The sequence below is a fragment of the Manis pentadactyla genome, chromosome 10, assembly GCF_030020395.1.
Source record: "Manis pentadactyla isolate mManPen7 chromosome 10, mManPen7.hap1, whole genome shotgun sequence".
Taxonomy (NCBI): Eukaryota; Metazoa; Chordata; class Mammalia; order Pholidota; family Manidae; genus Manis; species Manis pentadactyla.
Window position 1 is genome coordinate 60,734,732 of NC_080028.1, and position 26,183 is coordinate 60,760,914.

The 26,183-nt window shown below is 35.3% G+C and overlaps 1 protein-coding gene across 2 annotated transcripts in view; it reads left to right on the forward strand.

Moving 5' to 3' along the window:
- The first annotated feature begins 4,862 nt into the window (after positions 1–4,862).
- Positions 4,863–26,183, forward strand: part of NUP107 (nucleoporin 107) — a 47,277-nt gene continuing 25,956 nt past the window's right edge. The window contains exons 1-11 of one of the 2 annotated variants that reach the window (XM_036899414.2): positions 4,863–5,010; positions 6,772–6,863; positions 7,366–7,452; positions 8,125–8,240; positions 10,471–10,615; positions 14,402–14,505; positions 16,745–16,872; positions 17,543–17,591; positions 21,405–21,476; positions 21,864–21,952; positions 23,650–23,728. In XM_036899414.2, coding sequence (XP_036755309.1) covers positions 5,003–5,010; positions 6,772–6,863; positions 7,366–7,452; positions 8,125–8,240; positions 10,471–10,615; positions 14,402–14,505; positions 16,745–16,872; positions 17,543–17,591; positions 21,405–21,476; positions 21,864–21,952; positions 23,650–23,728 — 969 coding nt within the window. In that variant the 5' untranslated portion in view covers positions 4,863–5,002. Of the gene's footprint in view, positions 5,011–6,771; positions 6,864–7,365; positions 7,454–8,097; positions 8,241–10,470; positions 10,616–14,401; positions 14,506–16,744; positions 16,873–17,542; positions 17,592–21,404; positions 21,477–21,863; positions 21,953–23,649; positions 23,729–26,183 lie in introns of those variants that run through there. The other variant, XM_036899415.2, reaches the window with a different exon arrangement.

The following is a 26,183-nucleotide window of genomic DNA, read 5'->3' on the forward strand; positions in this document are numbered from 1 at the left end:
CTGGAGTGCACAGTTAAAAATATCTGAAATGGTAAATTTTATGTATACGCTACCACAATTTTTAAAAATAAAGAGCTAGTCAACATGAAGGGGGGAAAAGAATAAACCATTGCTAAGCAAGCACTAGTATAAATTTGCCAGATACAACAGTTTTACCTCATAATAGATTTTAAGTAAGAATTTTAAATCAATGCCCAAGTTTTATTTGGTAACTACAATAGTAATTTAAAATATTTATGTATTCCATGTTATGATCAATTAAGCATGTTTGAATAAGTAAGTTTACATGATTTTCTTACAAGTAAATGTACTTTTCCCCCCAGTCTGTATCTCCCAGGTCCAAGCAGAGTGCCCAGCACATAGCAGACATTTAATAAATATGTGTGAATGGACTGAATAAAAGGGTTCTTCAGGATTATACCCACGGAACTGCTTTCTATGAAGACTTTGCAGTCATATTTCTGTTCATCAACATAAGGCATTAATTATTTTTGAGCTCTCATATAGACAGGAAAAAGCTTCTGCTGTTCTTGCAGCATTGCAGAAAAAAGAATTGGGATTGGTTCAGTTCAGTTTATGTTACTAAAGCCTCTATCACTATATCTCAAGTTTGATGCCAAATATGAGAAGTTTGTCTAAGGCTCCACTGAGTAGTTATTATTATATGGGTAAGAATAACATCATTTTCAAACATGAATATTATGCCACACATATAATAGTGCCTAGTTCTACTCTAGGAGTGTACACATACTAATTCTTTCAATCCTCATAACTTTGTGGTCTAGTACTATCTTTAACCTAAAAAGAAGAAACTAAACCATAAATTTGTGCCCAAGGTCACTTAGCTCATATGTGGCAGAGCTGGCACATGATCACAGGAAATCCATCTAACGTGTGAGCTTTTGACCACTTTGCTCTTTGGCTATTTTTATATTTAGTCCTCATAATCACCCTAACAGAATATTCTCATTTACAGAGATGAGGTTTGGAACAGTTAATAGCTGATATTAATGATTTAAAAGAAAAAGTCTGGGGACTATTCTAAACCAAAGCAGAACAAAGCCACATGACAACTAAGTGCAAAATACTCTCTTGGTTCCTGTATTGCAGGAGGGATGTTATAAAGGGTAATATTTAGACAGTTGGGGAAATTTTAGTATGTTAATTAGTCGATGTTAAATACTCTGAGTGTTTATTTTATTAGGTAGGAGAATGTCTTGCTCTTGATTTGGGGATACATTCTGAAGTATTTAGGGGTGGTATGTCAGGATGTCTACAACTTACTCTGAAATGGTTCAGGCAGAAAGCAAACAAAAAAGAGAGCAATTGTGGGGAAATGGTAGCAATTGGTGATTGTAGGTAAAGAGTATATTGATGCCTATTGTACTATTTTTACCAATTTGTGCAGATTTGAAGTTTTTCAAAGCAAAAAATTGGGGAGGTGGAAAAAAAGTGATGATGTTTAATTTCCTCCGCTGTTGGAAAAGAATGAGAGGAAAGGGTGCTCCAGGTTTGAGTGTTTGGGGGATATCTTCTAGTAAATTTCCTTTTGTTTAAGTTAGTCATAGTGGATTTTTGTTATTAAAACTAAAAACCCTAAAATTAAAGCTAAAATGTATACAATATACACCACATAGGAGTTTATTACAAATAGTTTTAAGGCAATCAAATGAACGTATTTTGAAATATGTGGGGAAAGTATGGTATTCATGCCTACAAATTGAACGTGTCAAAAGCGAACCCCAGTGCACTTTTCACCAAATGTTCTCTCCTTGTATGTACTAAAAAGACACAGGTCCAACATGCTGTCGCTTCAGCTAGGCCAAGTCACCAAACTGGGGTTTAATACCTAACATAATTGTAGTTTCAACCTCCCCCAGAAATGTAGTCAGTCAGGAATTCTCTGGTCAGCATGGATCAGATAAGTCACATATGCCCTCTCCATCCACAGAGGAAGATGAGGTAACCCACCTAATAAGACCCTTATCCTTGCCTCCTCTTACACACACAGATAGCATCGGAATGTGTATAACATGATCTTTTAGGACACTAACTAATGTATCCATGCTACACTGATTGATGTAACTTTTCTGCAAGTATCCCTTGCTGTAGGAAAAGTATTTAAGAGGTCTCAAAGAGGATTTAGTGCAGTTTATCAGAGCACATGGATAGGCTGCTCTCCAGCCATGGTCCTCAGTAAAATCATGAATTAATTCTATCTTTCTTAAATACATAAGTCGGTGTTGAACTGAACATTGGGCTAATCCTTTGCCCCAAAACTGATCTTCCTTTTTGTGTACCTGTAGCTCTGGGTGGGGGCGGTTTCAGCCCCAGACAAGTTCACTGTGGATTCGGTGAGACAGAATAATGACAATGGAACATTGTCGGTAAAAAGGGGCTCATACCAAGCTATATTCTCACTGCGGTCACCCAGCTGTCTATAAGTGGCAAGCCCGTCTTTGTCTCTACCCCTGGCTCCAGCCTCTGTGCAGGTGCTGCCTCCACTCCAAGCTCTGCCCTCTTATTTAGGCTCTGCTCAGCTGTAAATAGCTCATTGCCAATGGGTATGCAAGCAAGCACCTGTGCAGTAGGCTAAGTATTACTTCATCGCATATCTACAATGGGCGAGATTAGGATCAGGTAAGAATCATGGCTATGGAATTTCCATTTTCCCCACAGTACCTTATGGTCAATCGCATCAAGTACATTATGTGAATAAAACACATTGGAATTCAGTTGCCAGGGGATGATGCATGGCGAGAACCTGAGCCAGTGGCTTGCACCTTGAATAAACTTACTCCAGCAATGACAAAAGTCATTAGGACCACATTGAACTTCCCATACAAGAACAGTGCACTTTTGTATAGGACAATTAGGAAATGGGAAGAATGAGAGCACAGAGTGGGACCCATCAAGTAGGTTATTGAAGGAGGAGAAACATAATATTCCGATGGCTACAATGTGCAGTGTACATTTGATATCTCCTTTTTAATCCTCACAAGAACTCTGTGATAAAAGCATTATCTCCAATCTATGTGGCAAGGGCTTCAAACCTGGAGCCCAAAGACATATTTTTTCAAAATGCCTATGTTGTCTTGGTGATATGAAGGGGTCTATCTGGGAACACTGCCTCCCAGTGCTGTCGGGTAATCTAGTCCTGGGAGGTGTCCCTGCATGCTCAGTGAGACCTCAGCCTGAAAGAGGGTTCTTGACTCTGATGGAGAAATAATTCACGAAAAGGTCCAAGTGTAGAAAGGGAAGGAATTAATTAAAGTGAGAGTGGTTGTGGATGGCAGCAGCCATGAAGGCAGCAGAGAGCAAGGAAGAGCAGAGGGAGGAGAGGAAAGTTCATTGAGCTCCTGCTCGGCACAGGGCACATCCCTTGCCAAGTCCTGAAGTGAGGGCCACCTGGTGTCCAGTGTCCACTTGACCTGCACACTGTGGGAATAAGCCCCCATCACCCCAGAATTAGAGGGAGCCACAGAGCACTGGATGGAGTGAGATTATGTTCTGAGAACTTCCCAAAGCAAAGGAAGATTTGGGGCAGGCCTAAAGAGAATGATCATACAGCTGCAGTACCATCCCAGGGACTTGCAAGCCCAATCAGAGATCTCAGTAGCTCTTGCCTACTTGTCTGAAGTAGAACAGAGAGGGAGAGAGAGAGAAGACTTATACTTAAGTCTAGAAAATTGAATGAAATAGTGAAGTAACAAAGATGCTTATCACAGGAAAAGGGGTCTCTTATTAATCTCCCAAACAGCATGGAAAAGCATGGAGACAAAACCTAAAAAGTTGAGCAGCAAGAAAGCTTTATTTAAGGTAAAGTACACACTTGAAGAAAGGGGAGTACAGGCAGCCTCGGAGGAGCAGTGTGCTTAAAGGCTTAGAATTTGGGTTTTTAAGGAATGCAAGAATGGGATAAAGGGCCCGGGAGTATAGGGTGATGTGTCTTGTGATGTCTGTCTTTGGTGACAGAGACATTAACATAGTCAGTCCTCTAGATATTCTGTAAGACAGACAACACAAGCAATCTGTTGGTTCTGTGCTTCTCCAAGATAATGGTTAACCTCAAGCAGTGGGAACATTTAGAACTGCTTGCTCTGCCTTAACACAGGGTAGGTTATTGGCTAATAACCATAAAATATGTTACTATTATTACCTCCTAACTCCCTAGTTTTTAAAATGGAATCTTAGCCTTAACATGGAGTCCCTCATGTTCTTACTATACTATTTATATCTCAGCATTTTCATCATAGGCAGGAAAAATTAAGAATAATGCTTGTCCCATGTCCCTGCTCTACCTAGCCAAGATTAGAGCAGAATGTAAATACCTCAGGAAAAAACTTCGACTGATTCCTTGAGAGCCCAAATGTACTGTTCTGCCTGGATGGCATTTTGAAATAAGAGACAATACTATCACCTTTTATGCTTTTTAAGATAGGTGATCCCTTTTCCCCTTAATAGGGAAAAATACTAATTAGAGAACAAATAGCCATTATGAAAAACAACTGCAAAAACCGTGAAGGGTTTATATACAATTCAAACACTCAGTACAGTGACAGACACGGACCCCGAGGTGTAAGGCTGAGCCTGAACGTTTGAATTCCAAGTCCAGGCTCTTTCTCACGTAGAATACCAGGAAATTACTTCACTTTTCTGTAGTATTAGTACGTCAAGTGGGATAACCACGCCCACAAATGTAAACGAGTAAAGCCCCTATTAGTGCTTCGCCACTAATTCAGTCAGGCCCCGCTCCCTGCCCGGCCGGCGGTGCCGTCACACAGTTATCGTTTCGCGTCTGCGCAACCGGATCTGCGGCTGTAGGTGGAACTCGCGCATGCGCTTGGTGGAAAAGTGGGTTCGCCTCCTGACCTCTCTACCGCGGCTTAGCAAGGAAATACTTCCGGGTCGAAGGGCTTGCTTCCGGAGAGCGGGAAGGCTGAAACGTGGAGGTTAAGCCGGGGCCAAGTTTGCTGGATTGTCAGTGGAAAAGGCAGCATCTATGGACAGGTCAGTTCTGGTGGTAACGGCTGAGCTCTGAGGATTGTCCTTTCTGTTTGTTGGCGCAACGAAATAGGTGAAACCCGACTCCTAGAGGAAGCCGAGGAGGGCTAAGTTACTGAGCCTGGGATCGCTTTCCTGGGGTGGGGAGACTGCCGCCGATGGAAGAAAGGTCGCTTGTCGGGGGAGGGATACTGGTAATGATGATCCCCTGCATTGCCACGGCGGCTCTGCCATCTATTCTGCCTTTTCACGGGACGTTTTTCGCTCCTGGGGTGGGCGGGTGGGAGGCGGTCCTGCCCTCGCGAATGCTAAGTGCCAGAGATCACAAAAACAGTCAGTGACGGAACTGGGATCTTACCCAGGTTTTCTAATTACAGGTTCCAGCATTAGGTATTGAATCGAGTTTTTTCTGTGACCCTGACACTATAGTGTTCTAATGTTATGGCACACTCAATGACCCTGGCGCTCCCCTGGCTACAACGATGAGTTATTCAAGGTTCTTGGCCTCAGGGAAATCGTTGTGTAGTGGAAACAGCCGAACAATACAAAGTAATGAGTTTTGTATTGCTCTGTAGGAAAAGAAATGAGGGAACAATTAAGTTTCCCTGTCAAGAGAGTTAGCAGGAAGATCTCTCAAAGGAGGTAACTTTCTAGTTGATCTTTGAATAATAATAGTAGTCAACATTTTCTTAAACGCTTTAAATATACTATTAGCTAATTTATTCTTCATAACCGTTCCATAAGGATAGGTACTATGATCCTCTTTTCATAGGTAACAGTAGGACTAAAAAGAATAAAGAACTTAGTCAAAGTTAGAAAGCTGATAAATAAGAACCAAGTTGCCGGCCTGGATCTGTGTATGTGTCTCCAGACTCCAGGAGGCTGTTGTTGAGTGTTTGCTAGTCCACCAAGAGGACCAATGAAGGTAGGCCTTGTACAAAGTTATAAGGGCATGAAAGTGCATGTTTTGTGTAGCTGCATAATTACATGCAGTATATGTTTGTATGGGGGTGATGTTACTGGCCAAATATAAGGCTAAACTGTAAGATAGGGTCAGATTGTAAACACCATGCTAGGATATTTGGACTTGATTCTGTAGGCCAGAGATAGCTACCTGATAGTTTTAATATTCGATTCTTGTCTTAAATACCAGTCTCATAATTCACACAATTTATTTTCTAGACCTTTGACTGAGAATGGCATGGGAGAGTCCACGTATTGTGACTATAATAGTGCTGAGACCAGACACCCTTGAGTGTACTCTAGAAAAAAGTAACTTGAAGGCTAATTTCTCCAGTTTGCTAGAACTTTTTTTACTTAGCCTCCCATCTCACCAGCTCAAACAACAGGTTTTTCGTAGTACCCATGGTTTGAAGTATTTTGAATACTACAAAAGATGTTTCAAAGAGGTAGTTCCAGCAATTTTAGGGAACTCCTCAATCCAGCAGGGGAAAGATTTAACTTCATGAAGCAATTATCTAAAACAGTGTTAAATATAGATTCCAGGTGTTGAAATATTTCCATAGGAGAAAATAATGCTAGAAAGTCAAAGAAGTATTTGTGCAGGTAAAATTTGAGGAAGACTTCTAGGGATAAGCAGAATTTGAAGCTGGGAGGTCACTGTCAACAAAAAGATCAAAGACTTGGCTCCTGGGCTGATCTGCACCTTCTCTGATTCAGGGTCCTTTACTCCATTCATGACGATGAAGTTCTTTGCATATGCTACAGTCTCCTTTTATTCACTTGCGCTTGATTATCCTATTTTAGGAGTGGCTTTGGAGAGATGTCCTCGCCTGTGATCCGTGAGGCAGAGGTGACACGGACCGCACGGAAACAGAGTGCACAAAAAAGAGTTTTAAGTATCCTTTGCATTTTAAGCATAACTATAAAAATTGTAAAATGTTTGGAATCAGTATTAGAGAATTTTCTCTTTATCAGAGAAATACTAGCTATAATAAAATGCTGTGGCAATTAGTTGTTTTTAACTCCCCAGATGTATTTCTTGATTTTTCTTATTTGTTATATGCTATCAGTGAGATTAAGATTTATGTTTCCCTGAAAAGGAGGATGTTCCATTTTGCTGCTCTCTTAATTGTGGTTAGCTAACGCTGAGATTAGATAACCTTTTTTTATTTAAAATCCAACTAAACTCTTAGTTCATAGCATAGTAATCCAAGACAGATAACTCAGATTGTGAATTGTAGAGGGAACTATTTACTCTTTACATATAAAATATGGTAGCCATAAAATATTTTTTCTTGAAAAATGTATTCACATATTTTGTATAGTGTAAAATATGGTTAATTCTAACTTTAATGATGTCTTCTCTACCTGGAAAACTTTTCTTAACTCTTCCTACAGTTTGGGCATCCCAAGATGAAATTTTTGCTAATACTACACCAAGAAACCAGGTTATCCCTCGAACTCCCAACTCATCTCGACTTCCTTGTAAGATTCTTTGCCTTTAGAGCATTTAGTAATAATAATAATAGCAGCTAACCCTTACACTACATATAATAAATAGACTATATTTGGTTGGAATTTCAGTAATTAAGAACAAATAATAATAAATGCAGTTACTATTTGTTGAACTCCTTACCACGTGTAAAGCACTGTACTTTACATAAGTACACAATAACCATAATGTAGGTGTTTATCTCTATTTTGCCAAAACTGAACATGAGACTTAGAAGTTATTTAATGAAAATAACACAGCTAAGTATGTTAGTAAGGGAACCAAAATACCAGCAGTTATCTGCTTATTCCAAAACCTATGCCCTATACACTGTACTACCTCCTCAGTGTGCTTTATACACTTAGGATATGAAGAATCTATGGACTTACTAGTATCCTTATTTTTACTGGTCAGTTATGTTACAATGAAAGCATCTCTACTTAATATTCTTCCTGATGGTCTCGTAGTCTCAAAAGATAAACTTTAGAAAATCAACTTAAATCTCCATATCATAAAAATCTTAATATTTAAAATATTTATTTGATTAGAACCCAGATAACTGAAGACTGAAATTATCTATTCTTTATTACTATTTGCTGCTGATTTTGTTTTCATGATCAGTGCTCATGCACATGGGATTCTTTTTACTAACCTCTTATTTGCAGTTACTCCACTGAATCGAAGCTTACTAAGGCAGCCAGATGTTTCCTGCATTCTTGGAACAGGAGGGAGGTCTCCCCGCCTTACACAGTCTTCAGGGTTCTTGGGAAATCTGTCAATGGTATGTAGAAAAATGGGGCTGAAATTTTCTACCTTTTTATTAAAGTATGATATTTAGCTTAAAAGTTTTTAATGCGAATTAAAGTCTTATTCATCATAAAAGTAGACTATACATGGCTTGAAATAATTACTTTGTTAGGCTTTCAGAAAACTTACACCCTAAGCATCTCATGACACATATGGAAGCTGTGATAGCAGCATTTAGGTGCAAATACAATGTGTGAATCTGACAGTTTGATGATCAGAGGAATTATATTCTGATTGGTTGCTGATGGCTATTAAAGCTAGGCCATGTTTTGAATCACAGAATAGTGGGAGGCCAAGAATAATCCAGGAGGAATATCCTAAGGAAGAGAGTACATTAAAAGGAAGAAAAGATTTGAGGGAAAGTGGATGAGACATTCTTTAGGAATCACTGTGATATAGTATTTAAAATAGCAGAAGAAATATACAAAGTGTGGCGCAGAATGGCTTGACCTAGGTGTTTAAAATATCCTATAGAAAAAGAAAGAATTGTATCTGAGAAGAAGGAAACTGAAGAATTTTGTTAGAGTAGTAGAATGTTATGGCATACTTAGTTCCAAAAAAAAAGGAAAAAATTGTTCTTCTGTCTTCAGCTCCGTGCTTATTAAGAAGGCAGAGAGATTTTTATGCAGACTTAAAATTATCTAAATTAGGTGTTTCTGAAGAGTAGTTTTTTGCATGTTAAACTTCCCCTGTCTTAGAAGTTTAAATTGTATTATAGCCTTGTGTAGAGTGTTAATATCTATTAATGATCTAGTCATTGAACAATTTTAGTCTGCTTATGAAACTGGCTTATTTTGGCAGTGTTTATCTTGTTCTACTTTAAACAGGAGTGAGTTAACTGCCTCTGGGTTTTAAAAGGAGATGACTATTATTTTTTGTTTTGGAACTGTTAAGATTAATAGTAAAATTGTTACTCTCTTAAAACACCAGGATAAAGTAATGTGTATTGATCATTATGTTTGAAATTGCTTGTGGTCAAATATGTTTTCTCAATTTATTTTACTAGTTTTATTGTCAGCTGTGAGATGGTCTTGGATATATAGGTTGCCCTGAAGGAAGTAAAATTATTTACTATGTTAATTTTACTATGTTTGTGAGGATTTCATTGTGGACCAGTTTTTTTCCGAATGTAAAATGTCATTGCTGTTTAACATTTTCATATACTAGTGTATACTGACAATTAGTGTAGGCTACTGATGATAAGTATCCAGAAGAGAGTGAACTGTTAATCCATCTCTTGTAGCTGAACTGAGGTTCTCCTCAGCCCATAGTTACTAGGTCATGAATATATGGGGTTCCATTGTCCATCTTTAGCATTTTTCTTGGGGAGACTGATTTAAAGGTACAATTTTATTGTGGCTTGTGCTTGAATTTTACATAAAGGTGAGTTTTAAAAAACTTTTTATTATGTATATTTGTAAACATGTCCAAAAATAGAATAGTAGAGGAAGGCCCTATGTGCTCTTGGCCCAGTTTCAATAGTTACCAACATATGACTGATCTTGTTTCACCTATACTCACAAGCATTCCCCCACATTACTTTACAACTCCCAAATTACATACCATTTTATCCATAAATACTTCATCACATAGCCCTGACATACAAGGAAGCTTTCTTTAACATAAGCAGAGTACTGTTACCTCAGGTTTCGCCCCCTACACACACACACACACACACACACACTCACTCACATATATTTCTTTTATCATCATGAATATTTCAGTAGGTGTTGACATTTCCTTTGTTGTATCAAATATTTTTAAGTTGCTTTGTTCAAGTCAGGGTTCAGACAAGGTCAACACAAGGCATTTACTTGGTATATTTCTTAAGTCTTTTAATCTGTAAATTCCTCCCTCATCCTTTTTTGTTACCATTTGTTGAAGAAACTGAATCATTTGTCTTGTACAGTTTCCCAAACATGAAAAATTGATGTGAACTTCAGAGCAACAGGATTTCCTTATTTTACCTATTAATACCAGCCTAAATATTATAAAATACTGTCCTTATTGGCTTTTTATTTAATGTATGGAGTAGTGGAAAGAAGAAAAGTTTAAAAGCCATTATTTCCTTAACAAAATAGCCCTGTGGCTATCTTTAAAAATGGAAAGTACATACATAAAGTTTTTAAAAATTGAGTACTGTTGAAGTCTGTATTCAGTCAGTGGCAGTACCTCCATTACATTTCTGTATCTTTTTTTTTGAGGTTACTAATCTGGATGACAGTAACTGGGCTGCTGCATTCTCATCACAGCGTTCAGGGCTCTTCACAAGCACAGAGCCCCACAGTGTAACAGAGGACGTAACTCTCAGTGCTGTTATGTTACGTGAGGATGATCCTGGAGAAGCTGGTAAAATGGCTTTCAGCTCTCTAATAGCGTAGTTTGTCACTTTATTAAGATCAAGGAAACTATTCGCCTCCTGTCCCTGAACATCATTATAAAATACTTTTTGTTAAGCTAATTAGTTATGTTTATGGATAAGCCATTTGATGTAGTAGCTCTGGAAGTCTGGGAACCTCATGTTAGTTCTTAGTTGGAGCAGCATCTTGCCATTTTATCTTTCAGTGTATATCAGAGCCTGTTAGGTTCTTAGACAGGTCTCTGATATTTTTATTCTTTTCTATTTGTACTGTTGTAAGAGCTCTTTTTCTTTAGGTTAAATTTTGATTTAACAATGTTAAAATGTTTTCTTTGGCGTGGATGCTAATGCTGTTTTTCAAATAGTATTGTGATCTTTCTAGTTTTAGGTTGGTTATTACCATTTCCTTTTGGAAAAAACATTTGCTTTTAATGTTGCTATATCTATGCATTTTTACATAGATACTTCATTATTTTATCATCATAAGCTGTTGTACGAGTGCTAGTCAATACACTTAACCATTGTATGAACATTAACTCATATAGTGGTCCATTAAATAGATACAGTAACTATTCCCATTTTAGGAGAAAGGAAACTGCTGTTCAAAGGGTTAAGTAACCTGCTTATCACTGACTGGGAAGTGATGGCACCAGGATTTGAAACTAAGCAGTTTGGTTACAGAGCCTCTCTTAACACTGTGGTAACCACCACTTCCTTCAGTTTCTGCAATAATAAATACTCAAATTTTGAGTGACTCAAAAACTCAAAAATACTTTGTACTTAATCTATAAAATACAAATATTTCATTTGTAGTATGAACAATGGGTGAGATCTTAAATAATATTCTCCCATATTGTAATAGGGCATATGTATTTTCCCTGAGTAGAACATATAATGTTAGAAATCTGTCTAACTTTCCCAGCTACTTTGTTATGATGTGCTTAAAATACAATTCAGATATTTTAAAATTTGGCTCATATTTTTGTAGTAATTGTTGACAGACTAATAACCAGTACTTCTCTAGAGTCTTAAAAATCTTGAGCTAACAAAAGAAAAAGCATGTAAGTTGGTCTACATCAAAATTTAAACCTTCTATGTATCAAAAGATAAAATCAGTAAAGTGAAAAGGCAACCCACAGAATGAGAGAATATATTTGCAAATCATATATCTGGGAAGAGGTTAATATCCAGAATGTAGAAAGAACTCATCCAACTCAACTACAGAAACCAAACAACCCAATGAAAAAAATGGGCAAAGTGCTTGAAAGGACATTTCTCCAAAGAAGATACAAAAATAGCCAATAAGCACATGAAAAGATGCTCAACAACAGTAATCAATAGGGAAATGCAAAACAAAACCACAGACACCACTTAACACCCATTAACATGGCTGCTATCAAGACAAACAGAAAATAACAAGTGTTGACAAGGATGTGGAGAAATCATAGACCTTGTATATGGTTGGTGGGAATGTAAAATGGTGCAGAGCTATGGAAAACAATATGTGGTTCCTAAAAAAATTAAACATAGAATTACCATATAACCTAGCAATTCTCCCTCTGGGTATGTGCAGAAGAACTCAAAGAGATTTGTATACTCTTGTTCATTGCTTCATTATTCCTAATAGCCAAAAGGTAGAAGCAATCCATATGTCCATTGATGGGTGAATGGATAAACAAAATGTGGTCTATACATACTGTGAGATATTATTCAGCCTTAAAAAGGAAGGAAATCCAGACACATACTGCAACAAGCATGAACCTTGAGGACATTATGCTAAATGAAATATGCCAGCGACAAAAGGACAAGTACTGTATGATTCTACTTATAAGAGGTACTTAGAGTAAATTCATAGACAAAAAGAATGATGGTTGCCAGAGTTTGGGGAAGGAAGGATTGAGAGTTATTGTTTAATATGTACAGAGTTTTTGTTTTTTTAATTGAGATATAATTGACATATGACATTGTGTAAGTTTAAAGTGTATAACATACTGATTTGATACATTTGCATATTACAATAAAATGATTAGTGTTAGCTAATGCCTTGATTACATCTTCATATATAATTACCATTTCATTTTTGTAGTGAGAATATTTAAGATCTAGTCTCTTAGCAACTTTGAACTATATAATGCAGATTTGTTGACACTATCAATGTTGTGCATTAGATTTCCAGAACTTACTCATTTTCTATTACAAGTTTATACCCTTTGACCGATAGGTCTCCAGTCTACTCCCACCAGCCTCTGGTAAAAAAACATTCTACTCCCCATGTCTATAAGTTTGGCTTTTTAGATTCCACATATATGTAATATGATGCAGTGTTTGTCTTTCTATCAGATTTACCTCACTTAGCAGAATGCCCTCAAGGTCTATCCATGTTGTTCTAAATGGCAGAATTTCCTTTCTTGTGGCTGCACAGTGTGTGTGTACATACCACTTCTTTATGCCTTCATCTAGTGATAGACAATTGGGTTGTTTCCATATCTTTGCTATTGTGAATAATGCCCCAGCAAATCTGTGAGTAAATATCCTATTCTAATTTCCTTTGGACATGTACCCAGAAATGGAACTGCTAGGTCTTATGGTATTTCTATTGTAAATTTTTTGAAGGACCTCCATACTGTTTTCCATAGTGCTGAGCCAATTTATATTCTCACTAATAGGGCACAAACGTTCTTTTCTCCTTACCTTTGCCAACACTTGTTATTTCTTGTCTTAATGATAGCCATTCTAACAGGTGTGAAGTGCTGTCTCATTGTGATTTTGATTTGTATTCCCTGATGATTAGTGATGTTAAGCATCTTTTTATGTACTTCCTGGACATTTGTATGTTGTCTTTGAAGAAAAGTCCATACAGTTACCCTGCCCATTTATCAGTCAGTCTGTTGTTCTTGTTCTTGAGTTGTATGAGTTGTTATATTTTGGAGAGTAACCCTTTACCAGGTACATGTTTCACAAATAGATTCTATGAGTCCCTAGGTTGCCTTTTCATTTGCTGATGTTTCTTTTGTTTTTCAGAGCTTTTTAGTTTGGCGTAGTCCCATTTGTTGATTTTTTTTTCACTGCTTGTGCTTTTGATATCATATCCAAAAAATTGTTGCCAAGACTAGTGTCACGGAGCTCTTTTCCCTACCTTTTTTCCTAGGAATTTCACAGTTTAAGGTCTTCTGTTTAAGTCCTAATCCATTTTGAGTTCATTTTTATGGGTGATGTGAGCTAAGGGTCCAGCTTCATTTTTGTGCACGTGGTTACCCAGTTTTCCCATCACCATTTATTGAAGGGGCTATCCTTTCCCCATTGAGTATTCTTGGCTCCCTTTTTAAATCCTAGTTGACCATTAAAGTAGTTTTATTTCTGGGCTCTATTCTGTGCCATTGGTCTGCGTGTCTTTTTTAGGCCAGTGCCATACTGCTTTGATTACTACAGCTTTGCAGTATAGTTTGAAGCCAGACCATTTGATGCCTCAAGCTTTGTTCTTTCTCAGGACTACTTTGGCTATCCCGGGTTTTAGTTTTGCAAGATAAAAAGAATTCTGTGGATGAATGGTGGTGTTTGTAGCACAACAATGTGAATGTACTTAATACCACTGAACTATATGCTTAAAAATGTTCAAGATGGTAAATTTTGTTATGTGTATTTTACCACAATTATGATTTCTTAAAAATACAGCAGTAAAAAAAAAGGAATGGTAGCTGTATTTTAAGTTTTGCAGAATTACCTAGAAGTGTGTCACTTAATTTTAATTGTTCCTTTTCTTTCTTAATGTGTTCTAGCATCCATGAGTATGTTTTCTGATTTCCTGCAGTCTTTTTTAAAGCATTCTTCAACTACAGTTTTTGACCTTGTAGAAGAGTACGAAAACATCTGTAGTAGTCAGGTATTTAACTTCATTCCATTGTTTCATTGTTGGTCAAACTTCAGTACTCTTAGTTTTTTTGAATAGCATCAACCTGTGAATTTCCATGTTATATTAAGGGAGATGTCTTTGGGGTGTAATAGCAGGAGTGAATGGTTGACAGCCAGAGCAACTCTTTTTATATATAGAGGGTCCATATATGATTTCTTTTAGGGGCAAAAGGATTCTGCTGCTTTAAAAAATGAAAATGCTTAATATACAAAGAACTTTTAAAACTCAACCATAATGAAATGAACAATCCAGTGAAAAAATGGGGAAAACATGTTACCAGAGAAGACATACAGATGGCAAATAAGCATAACAAAAGACGTTCAGTATCGTATGTCATTAAGAAATTACAAATTAATCAATGAGATGCCACTGTAACATCAAAAATCCAAAACACAAACAACACTAAATGCTTGCAAGGATATAGAGTAGCAATAATTGTCATTCATTGCTGGTAGGAAGGCAGAATGGAACAGCCACTTTGGAAGATAGTTTCTCAGTTTCTTAGAAAACTAAACATGCTCTTACCATATGATCCAACATTTGTATTCTTTTGTATTTACCTAAATGGGTACAATCTTGAGTCCATGCAAAGACTTGCACATAGATAAATGGCTGCAGCAGCTTAATTCATAATTACCTAAACCTGGAAGCAACCAAGGTGGCCTTTAATATGTGAATGGATAAATAAACTGTGGTAGATGCAGACAGTGCAATATTATTCAGCACTAAAAGGAAATGAACTGTCAAGCCATGAAGAGACAAGGAAAAGAAGCCAATCTGAAAAGGCTACATACCATATGATTCCAGCAACATGACATTCTGGAAAAGGCAAAACTCCAAGTAAAAAGATGGGTGGTTGCCAGGGCTTAGGAGGAGGTAAGGATGAAAAGTGGAGCACAGCCTATTTTTAGGTGAGTGAGATTTTACTGTATGATACGGTGGATACATGTCGTTACACATTTGTTAAAACTCATAAGATACACAACTCTAAGTGTGAGCTCTTATGTAAACTATGGAGTTGTGGGTAGCTATGATGTGTCTGTAGGTTCATTGATTGTTAACAAATGTACCAAGGTGCTGGATATTGACAGGGGGAGGTGAAGTTGTGCATATGTTGGGGCAGAGAGTAATGAGAACTTTCTGTATTTTACATTCAGTTGTGCTGCGGACCTAAAACTGCTGTAAAAAATTAAGTCTATTTAAAAAAAGGAAAAGGCTACAAGAAACTCTGGGATTCAAGAACAAGTGAAAAAATAGCCAACACTTATGAACACTTAATAGTATTTCAATAATCAAACTCTGAATTGTTCCCTTACAAAAAGCAGTAGCTTCATTAAATAACCAAAGTAGTAATCACTTTGAATCGCTGGCATTAGGATTGCAACCGAGAATTTAATAAATGAGTGAGAAGTACAGGTAACACTTTTCCTAAACACTGGCCTTTAGAGAGAAGTAACATAACCAAATACTTTCCAAAGGGAGGGAAAACCTGTTGTGATGGTGGTGAGTTTTCATGTTTTGAATGAGAACAATCCCGTTTCTTAATTCCTTTGATAAGATGAGGAGGTTCTATTCATAACCTTTGAGAAAGGTTTCCTGCACCCTGGGTCCTTAACACTCCTGATAAACAATTTTGTGTGTGTTTCTGGGGAGAACACCCATACCTTTTATTAGCTTTTGAAACTTGCCTCAACCCCAAAGAACTACTGCTATAGAACTAGGAGTGACTTTGGTTAAATTTGGGTTAGAAATAACAATGTTTTGGTACCAATCTTAGGAAAATATTTTTCTTGGTTTGTTATGTGGTATAAATTTTTCAGACGTAAGTTGACGATACTGCATTTTTAATTTTCAATGGTGCTCTGAAGTTCTCTTATGAATTTGTCAGGTGTAGATTAGATTTAGCTTATCTTCTGGGTAGATTATACACGGAGAAAAAAATGTGCCCATGGCTCTTACTATTGAGTATGAAATCTAGAGTATATTGATCTTTAACATAAATATTCATATAAACACACTTTAGTTCAAATTAAGGCTATTTCTAGTGGGAATGTTGCATGCAATTGTAAAATAATAGACAAGAAAAATTTATATAAATATGTGGGTGTATATGTGTATAATATATCATAATTTTAGCAGTAAGTACTTGAAGAACACAAAGTTTGACTCAAAATCATAGAAAAACTCTTCACATCTGTTTTTAATTCAGGTTAATATACTGAATAAAATAGTGAGCCGAGCAACACCTGGACTTCAGAAGTTTTCTAAAACAGCTAGTATGCTCTGGCTTCTTCAACAGGAGATGGTCACATGGAGGCTGCTGGCTTCTTTGTATAGGTAAGGTTGTATAGGATTCATAAATGAAAGAAACACAAGAGAACAAACCAATAAACAAATTAATTTAAAAATTACGATAGGATGTGTTTGGAAATAGATTCTGCTATTTTTGATGCTTATCGTTTCTAATACCTTAGTTGTCAGGAGTGAGTTAGTGGGGAGGAGGGAAATATTAGACCATAAAGCTGGTGACTACTAAAAATTGGATATGTATAAAGATTTAAGGAAAGTGCATAATACTGTAACAGGAGAGGATAAATTTGAAAAAGAACTGAAAGATCAACTTGGAAGCTTGAAAGAAGTTAACTAGATTTTCCTCCTCTTAGATGCTCAGTGGTTTTGGCTCTCATTCTGTTGTGTTCTCACCCTGACTTCAAAGAAAATCAGATTATGCTTTAATTTTTGCCGTGTGAAAACATGACATTAAAAAGTTAGGAATGTGCATTTTTGGGGTAGCCATTAAAGACTCTTTGCAGTGTATTCCATGGGATTTTTAGTAAATCTCAGTTTTATTCCGGTATCAAAATCAGAATCAGAAGGTATTTACTATCTGTATCTTATTTTTAAAGAATGATGGCTAAATTCACTGGGAACTCATTTGTTTATGCTAAATAGAATGCAGGTTTATCCATGTATGTAGTTTAAAAGGGTTTTTGTTATTTTTCCCCAGAGACAGAATACAGTCTGTATTAGAAGATGAAAATATGTTTGCAATTACTGTGAGTTTTATATTACTTTTTTCTGTATAAATGTTTAAAAATTAAAATGTTCTTTCGTAGTAGAATTTTATTTTTTATCTCCATCTTGAGTTTTTCCATTTTTAAAATTTTATAAGTAAATAAGATACAATCTCATAAAATAATCAAATACTGGTTTATATTACAGAGTCAAAAGAAAGAGTATGGAGTATATCATGCAGTCCTCTCTTATCCCTCTTACTATTCAGTCTAGCAGTATGGGATGTATCCTACCAGATGTTTTTCTGTGCATCTTTATACCTACTACATACAGACACACACAGTTTGCTTTTTTAATTAGTATTTAACTTAATTTAGTATGATTTTATTTATATACTAACAGTTTCAGTTTTTATTCATCAATATTTCATAGTTTTTTTCATGTCAATTCATATAGGTTTACATTATTTTTTTATAGTATGCCAAACTAAATAAATGTACTATAATTTTTTCAGACATTTTGCTGGTTGCTTCCAGTATTTTTGCTATGGCAATCAGTAATTAATGAACGTTCATCTTCGTATTTATCTCCTTATTTGAGTATTTCCTGTATTTTGGAAGTGTAATTGCTGGGTCAAAGTTTGATAGAGATTGTTACATTGCCTTCCTAATGGAATGTAGGCAGCAGTTTACCCTCACTAGCATTGTGTGAAAATCTTTGCTCTGATTATCAGTCATTTGGCCAGTTGGAGGGAAGGTACCTCGTTTTAATATGCGTGTCATTGATCAGTACTGAGATGGAGTGTTCTTCATTCTTAAGTATTTACATTCTTGTATGAATTCTATATTCATATCCTTTGCTCATTTTTCTATTTTCTCATTAATTGTTTCCTCGTATATGCTAAATATGGTTCTCCTTTCTATCACTTGTCCTTTAACTTTGTTTAAGGGATCTTTGTCAAACAGATATTTCTATTTTTATGGGCTCACATCTGTCATGTTTTCCTTGCTCACTCATTATCTTGTGTCTTGTTAAGGAAAGCCTCTCCTTAACATGGCACCATTATTTGCTATCATAAATATATTCTCCAATGTTTTCTTCTAAATCTGTATCTTATTTTCTGCAAAGTAAGGTGTTGAATTCATCTGGGTAAGTTTGTCTACGAGATAAGCAAGAAATTTTAACTTTTTAAAAATGGATATCCATATCCGAACACCGTTTATCAAACGAATTTATCATGTTTATACAGGGATCTTTTCTGTTTTTATGCATTTGAAAGCCAGTACTGTACTATACAACCAAATCACTCTAATTCAGAAGTTTTGGTATTTGGTAAAGTAAGTCTCCTGCTCATTTTGAAATTCATTTTTTTTTTTTTTTTTTAATTGAAGGGTAGTTGACACACAGTATTACATTACATTAGTTTCAGGTGTACAACACAGTGATTCAACATTTATATACATGATAATTCTAGGTACTGAAATTCATTTTTGCACAGTTTTCCATATGAACTTCATAATTTTCCATTTTTGGAAGTCCTATTGGAATAGTTACTGAAGTAATACTGAATTTGTAAATTAATTTGGGGAGAAATGACATCTTCACTATGTTGAATCTTTCTATTTATGATCAGGGCATATCTCCATTTATTTAGATCTTCTGTAATTTACCTAGATTCATGCTCTTCCCTTTAAAAGTCTGTGTGAATCCTACTGTAAATGGGTTTTCTTCCCTATTGCATTTTCTGCCTATTACTGTCAAACATAAGGTTTTTGATTTACATGTGATGATTTTGATTACATATAATGATTTATGTGTAGAGCTCATATTTAGCCAACTTCCAGAACTCTTAACTAAGTCCAGTAGGTTTTTCGTTTGATTTCATTGGGTTTTCTATGTTGGCAGTAATCATCTGTAAGAGTAAGTTTCCTTTGATCCTTTCTAATCTCTCATTTCCTTTACTTGCCTTATTGAATGAGTAGGAGCACCCACAAAATGTTGAACTGTATCCGTAATAACATTCTTTTCTTGTTCCTGTGTTTTGATAAGAATACTTTTGTTTTATTGTATGTTGAGGGTTTCCTTTTTTCCTCTTAAGAGTTGGGATGAGTATTGGATTCAGTCAAATATTATTTAGCTTCTATAAATGTCTGCTTTAATGTATTAATGTAATGGCTTTCATTAATAGTTTTTCTAATGTTGAATTATCTGCAGGTAGGATAAATTCTCAGTTATGACGTATTCCTAAATATACTATTAAATTTTATTGGCTAATACTTCATTTACAACTTTCCCAAATATATTTTCTTTCTTTGTGACTTATCTTCATCCACTTTTGGTGTCTAGAATTGTGTTAGCTCTCCAGAACAAGTTCATAAATCTTCCACCATTTTTTTGTGCCCTATTTGAAGAATAAAGGAACTGTTTTTTAAAGTCTTGGTAAAGATAGACCTTTAAAACCATAAAGGCCAGATGCACTTTTTAGGTTCAGTTGCTTATTTTTCATACTATAAACGTAATTGGTGTTTGACGCAACTCTAAAAAATCAAAAAAGGAGAACATAAGTACAGTTGACGCTTGAACAATATGGGTTTGAGCTGCGTGGGTACACTTTTACACAGATTTTTTTCAATAAATATATTGGAAAAGCTTTCAGAGATTTGAGACAGTTTGAAAAATATTTTCTGTAGCTTAACTTTATTGTAAGACTACAGTATGTAATACATGTAATGTACAAAATATGTATTAATTGACTGTGTTGTTATTTGTAAGGCTTCCAGTCAACAATAGATTGTTAGTAGTTAAGTTTTGGGGGAGTCAGAAGTTACATGCAGATTTTTGACTTGGGTGGTATGAGCACCCCTAACTTCCATGTTGCTCAAGGGCCAACTGTATACATTTTTATAATACATTTTTTCAACCACACATCTGTTAATCTGCTTTTTCACCTAAAATATTTTTAAATAACTTTCAATCTTTTAATTTATTCTACAAATAGTTACTTCATTCTAATGAAGTGACTTGCACATCTGGGAAGATTATTTCTTGTATATTTGGCTATTTATTGAACTCACTTGTTAGTTTTAATAGTTTTGCTTTGGTGGTCTTATTTTTCTTGGTAGACAATCCTATTACCTACAAATAGTGATGACTCTCACTCTTTTTCCATACTTACTACTACTTAGTTTTTTTCCTGATTTGATATATTAGCTAGAACTTTCAAAGTAGTTAAATAATGGCAAGAATTTATATTCTTTTCATCTTCTGGATTTTAAAGGAATTAAAGATATTCATGTGGCTTTCTCCTTTACCCCACAAATAAGATGTATTAATAGACTTGACCCATGCTTGCACTGGTCACACTATATTATCCTTCTGATGTATTGCTTAATGTTACTTAATGATACTTCAAGTTGTCTTTTAACAGCCTTGGATTGTTAAGTTTTATCACCTGTCAACTTCTGCCATGTAGGATGAAAAGATTTTAAATATTTATATTCTAATGTGTCATGTAATTTCCTTCAGCCTTTCATAATTATGTTTTTGTTTCATTTTACTTTGTGTTTTATTTTTTCCTAAAAAACATCTATGGGGAAGTAGAATTTTATAAGTCTGGTGTGTGGCCAAAGAATTAAATTAACAAGTAAGAGCAGCTGTACATTGATTTAGGTAAAAACTTGAAATTTATTAATGAAAACTTTTCAAAGATGAATATACACATATGCTATGTGGTAAAATGTTTATGGGGACTAAGTGTACTTATTTTAGGCTTGCTTTTGCCTTTTTACTAAAATAATGTTCTTAGAGCATCTTCTTTCTTTAATATAATCTTTAAATAATCTTTTTTAAAATAGGCTCTTAATGCCAGTGAAAAAGCAGTGGTGGAAGCGTTATTTCAGAGAGATTCACTTGTTCGACAAAGTCAGGTATAACTAGAATTCAAAAATGTTTTTTAATGAAAATGAAGGGAAGGAAGATGACATATAAAGAAATAAAGTTTTTTCAACTTAAAACTTTATCTTAATTTTTTTTCTTTTGACCTTTTCCTTTGTAATTAAAAGGAGTTATGAGCCTTGTTCTTTTATTTTTCAAATAATTGTTCTGGTATTTCCAGGTATAGCCTTTTTAAAACTGTGTATTATTCCTATAGAACATTTCATTCTTTTGCCATAATATTATATATCTTGAAGTAGTTGTTATTTGGTCTTTTAAATCAGAAACTGTGGAGTTAGGGATAGGAGTATTACCCCAAATAAAACACTTAACAGATTTTATCGTTAATAATCTTTTTCTTTTTAATTTTTCTTTCTTAGCTGGTGGTAGATTGGCTAGAGAGCATTGCCAAAGATGAGATTGGAGATTTTTCTGATAATATTGAGTTTTATGCAAAATCAGTGTATTGGTAAGTCACTGAACTTTAATACTGAAGCCACTTAATGTTAGTTTTGTTTACTCATCCTTCAACAAGTATTTACTCATTTTTACTACTTATTCAGTCTGTGAGCAAAACAGATAAAAACCCTGCCTTTATGGAAATATAATTGTTTCAGAGTTAGATAGCAAATAAACAAATATTAGCCTGTTGGGTATTAAGAGCTTTGGAAAAAAGAGTCAGTCAGACTTGATGGATAGAAGATGACAGTGGGAACTACTTTAAGTAGAAGAGATTATTGGGGGAGGCCTCTCTAAGGCAGTAACTGGTAAAAGTAAGAGGTGTTTAAGAAATAAAGGAGGCAAACCATGCAAAAATCTGGGGGACAAGTGTTCTGGGTGGGAACAGAAACTGCAAATATGCTGTGAAGGTAAAGCATTTGCACAGAGGCCAGGGTGAACACAGCAAAAGAAAGAATGGTAGGAAATGTGATTGAGGAGAACCAGATCATAGAGGACTTTCACAGTTAGGGCAAGGTAGGGCTTTGGGATTTTATTCTTAATAAGATGGGAAACCTTCAGAGTAAAAGAGTCGCATGGTCTGATTTATGTTTTCAAACAATAACCTTGCTTCATTTTCTTAATAATTGTAATTTGATCATTAAGGAGACACTTCTAATATGTTTCTAGGTACTTGTGATTTTTGTAGAAAATTTCTTTTCCCTACATCCTTCAATAGTTCTAAATTATTGTAGGGCTAGAAAGCACTCCTAGGTTAAAAGGACAACTTACTTCAAGACTTGAAGAGAACATTCAGATAGCCTTTGATTTCAATATCATTACATATGTATGAAGTGTGTAAATCAACCACAACTTTTCTCTGCTTAACTAGAAAGTTAGTGCTGTTCAGCTTTGTTAAAAATTAAATAATGAGTAGTTGAGATTTTTCTGGGAAAAAGAGAAATTTTAAATTTTTAAAAATTTCTTTAAGTTGTAATTCCTTGTTAAAGTTTTTGCAAATTTTTATGAGTTAGTCTCCTTTTTTTATTGGCCTATAGAGAACCCAAAAACAGACTCACACTTATTTGATCAATTGTTTTTTAACAAGGCATCAAAGCAATCCAGTGGGGAAAGGAATATCCTTTCAACAAACCATGCAGAAAAAAACTGGATATGTATGTGAAAAACAGTTAACCTTGACACCTCCCTCATATCATACCCAACAGTTAATTCAAGATGAACCATAGTTCTAAATGTAAAAGTTGAAACCATAAAGCTTTTAGAGGAAAACATAGGAGGACATCTTTGTGACTTGGAGGATGGCAAGAGTTTCTTAGGTCACAGGAAGCAGTAATCTGGGAAAAAACAGATTTGACTTGATCGAATTTAAAACTTCTCATTAAAGACATCATTGAGAAAATGAATGGAGGAAAACCATAGACTGGAAGAAACATTTAAAACATGTACTTGATAAAGAACTACAACTCGGTAATAAAAAGGTGACCCAATAAGAAGGGCAAAGATTTGAACAGATACTTCATGCAAGCAGATGAATGGCTAAAAAGAACCTGAAAATGTGCTCAGCATCACTAGTCATCTGAGCTAAAATGCCTCTTTATATTTAGCATCTTTGCATGCTTTTTCTGAGTTGCTTTGACTTGAGTTTTTAAAATACAGGCCTATTACAATCACTTCTGTAAAAATTTTTGTACTTACTTTTTCTTTCAGGGAGAATACCCTGCATACCTTGAAACAGCGGCAGCTGTCTTCTCATATAGGAAGTGTCCGTCCTCTTGTCACTGAATTGGTACGTGTTCTTTGAAATGAAAGTTGTCTTCAAAGTTGTGATTTTTCTTTTTCGATAAGGCTGAGTATTTCTTATCTTGGATCCTTCTTTTGGTTTCTCCACAGTTTGAATATAGTGGCATTTAAACTCTGAAACTACTAATTGTAGTTGATTTTGATGGGATGTATTTGAACACATCCATGGCCTATGAATTATAAACTGTACAAGAAGATATAGAAAGGATTCCTGATTTGCCAGCATTAGAAACAAGTTAACCTTGGTGTTATAACAAGGTTTGACTCTTCAACCATAAAGTGGTGACCTGTGAAAGCTCTTTTATGTAGAAAGCAAAGGGGAAAAAGCTTTGAATTAGCTTGAGTTAGAAAGGTCATTCTATGATATGAGTAATGGGGGTAACAGTGGATTAGAAAAAACCAGGAGTCTAATTATGTAGAAATAAAGGGGTAAGAGCTTTGGTGGTGTTTGGTTTTTCTTCTTGGAACAAACCTTTGTGACATGGCATCAAAGCAATCCAGTGGGGAAAGGAATATCCTTTCAACAAACCATGCAGAAAAAAACTGGATATGTATGTGAAAAACAGTTAACCTTGACACCTCCCTCATATCATACCCAACAGTTAATTCAAGATGAACCATAGTTCTAAATGTAAAAGTTGAAACCATAAAGCTTTTAGAGGAAAACATAGGAGGACATCTTTGTGACTTGGAAGATGGCAAGAGTTTCTTAGGTCACAGGAAGTGGGGGCAAGTGAATTAAATGTTTAGAATAAAGAGTGGTTGAAATAAGTACCAACTGAAAAATTGATATAATTCATTTTAGTAACAAAAGCAGTTTTTGATTAAAATTGTTTGGAAGCTACTGGAAGAGCGTGAGGTAAATTGTAGCTAAATTACTCCATAGCAAGCAATTGAAAGTCATTTACTCTTAACATTTGGAAAGTGGTGATTTCCTTTTGCCAGAAAGAAAATGTGATCCAAAATTGAATGATTTTGTCCGTCTGCAACTACTTGTTAAAGTAGCCAATTGACCTAATACACATTCCACTTCCTGAATTGATAGTCATATTTAGCATACACTCAGTAACATTTGGAATATGAATTACTTCCTTTCTTAAGTCTTCAGTTCTCATTTGAAATCATTGTGCAGATCATGTGTGCTGTTTGCTGCAAAAGTGAGGACAGTATGTTATCCCGATTTTTTTTTTTTAATGTTTAACTTTTTATATCCTTAAAGAGTTTTTTTTTTTTGTCTGTTGGCCTATGAATTATTGAGAGAGGTGTGGTAAGATCTTTATGTCTGCCTGTGAATGTGTCTTTTTTCTTGTTTTATTGTGGTAAAATGTACATAACATGGTTTACCACAATGTTTTTCAGTTTGGTAAATTTTACTTTATGTATTTGGACATCAAGTTTATTAGGTGCATACAAATTTAGAATTGTATATCATCCTTACAGACTGATCTGTATGTTGTTATGAAATGTTTCTCTTCATATTCTCTTTATTTCTCTTAATACTTCTTAACCTCAAAGTCTACTTTGGTAGTCACATCACCTTTATTTTTGCATGTTTGCATGGTATATTTGGCTAATGTTTGCATGGTATACTTACTTTTAATCTATCTGTGACCTTGTATTTAAAAGGTGTTTCTTGTAAAAATCTTTATAAGTAGATCGAGCTTTAAAATAGAATGCTGATGTCAAATTCAGGCACAGTCACACTGTCCCTGGCTTGCGGTACCCATAAGATGGAAGTGGTAATGACCTTGCATAAGGACATATCAGTTTACTTGATAGAGCTGATGAGAGAGTTATCTCCCTATTGGTACAATATTTTTATACAACAAACTACCACCCTCAAATTTATTTGTTTCTAAAATGTGTTGCATTCATTAGAAGTAGTGTTTGGGTAAAGAAGAATAGGCTTGAATTGTGGACTAGCTGTCTCATTTGGCACCCACAGAGAGAAAGATGTGTAATCCAGTGCTATGCAGACTTAACATATTTGTCTTAGAAGAATTTCTAATTGAACTATTTCATACTAGAATCATAGATTAATGAGGGAATTTTTAAGTGGTGAGGAACCTCAGAGACCATCTTGAGCCTACTGTCATGCTTCTGAATATTTGAATATGGAAATATAAAGTGTATTCTCATTTTTGTCACTCATGCTATGCAGATAAATGAATAGCTGAATACTTGGAACTTTGATTTTAAAAGCAATTATGACCTTTAGAAATAACAACTGGTTTTAAAAATGGACCAAACTGTAAATTCAGTGGGCAACTTTTTAGTTGCTAAAGAAAATGTATAAGGAAAAGATGTTTTTACTTTGTAGCTTTCAATGTTAGAGGAAAGACTTCACCATTTTATATGTGATGTGGCTTTCTGGGCTCCTGACATCTTCATAGAATTTGACTGGAATTTCCTTCTCTTGAAAATGAATGGGCATTTTCTTG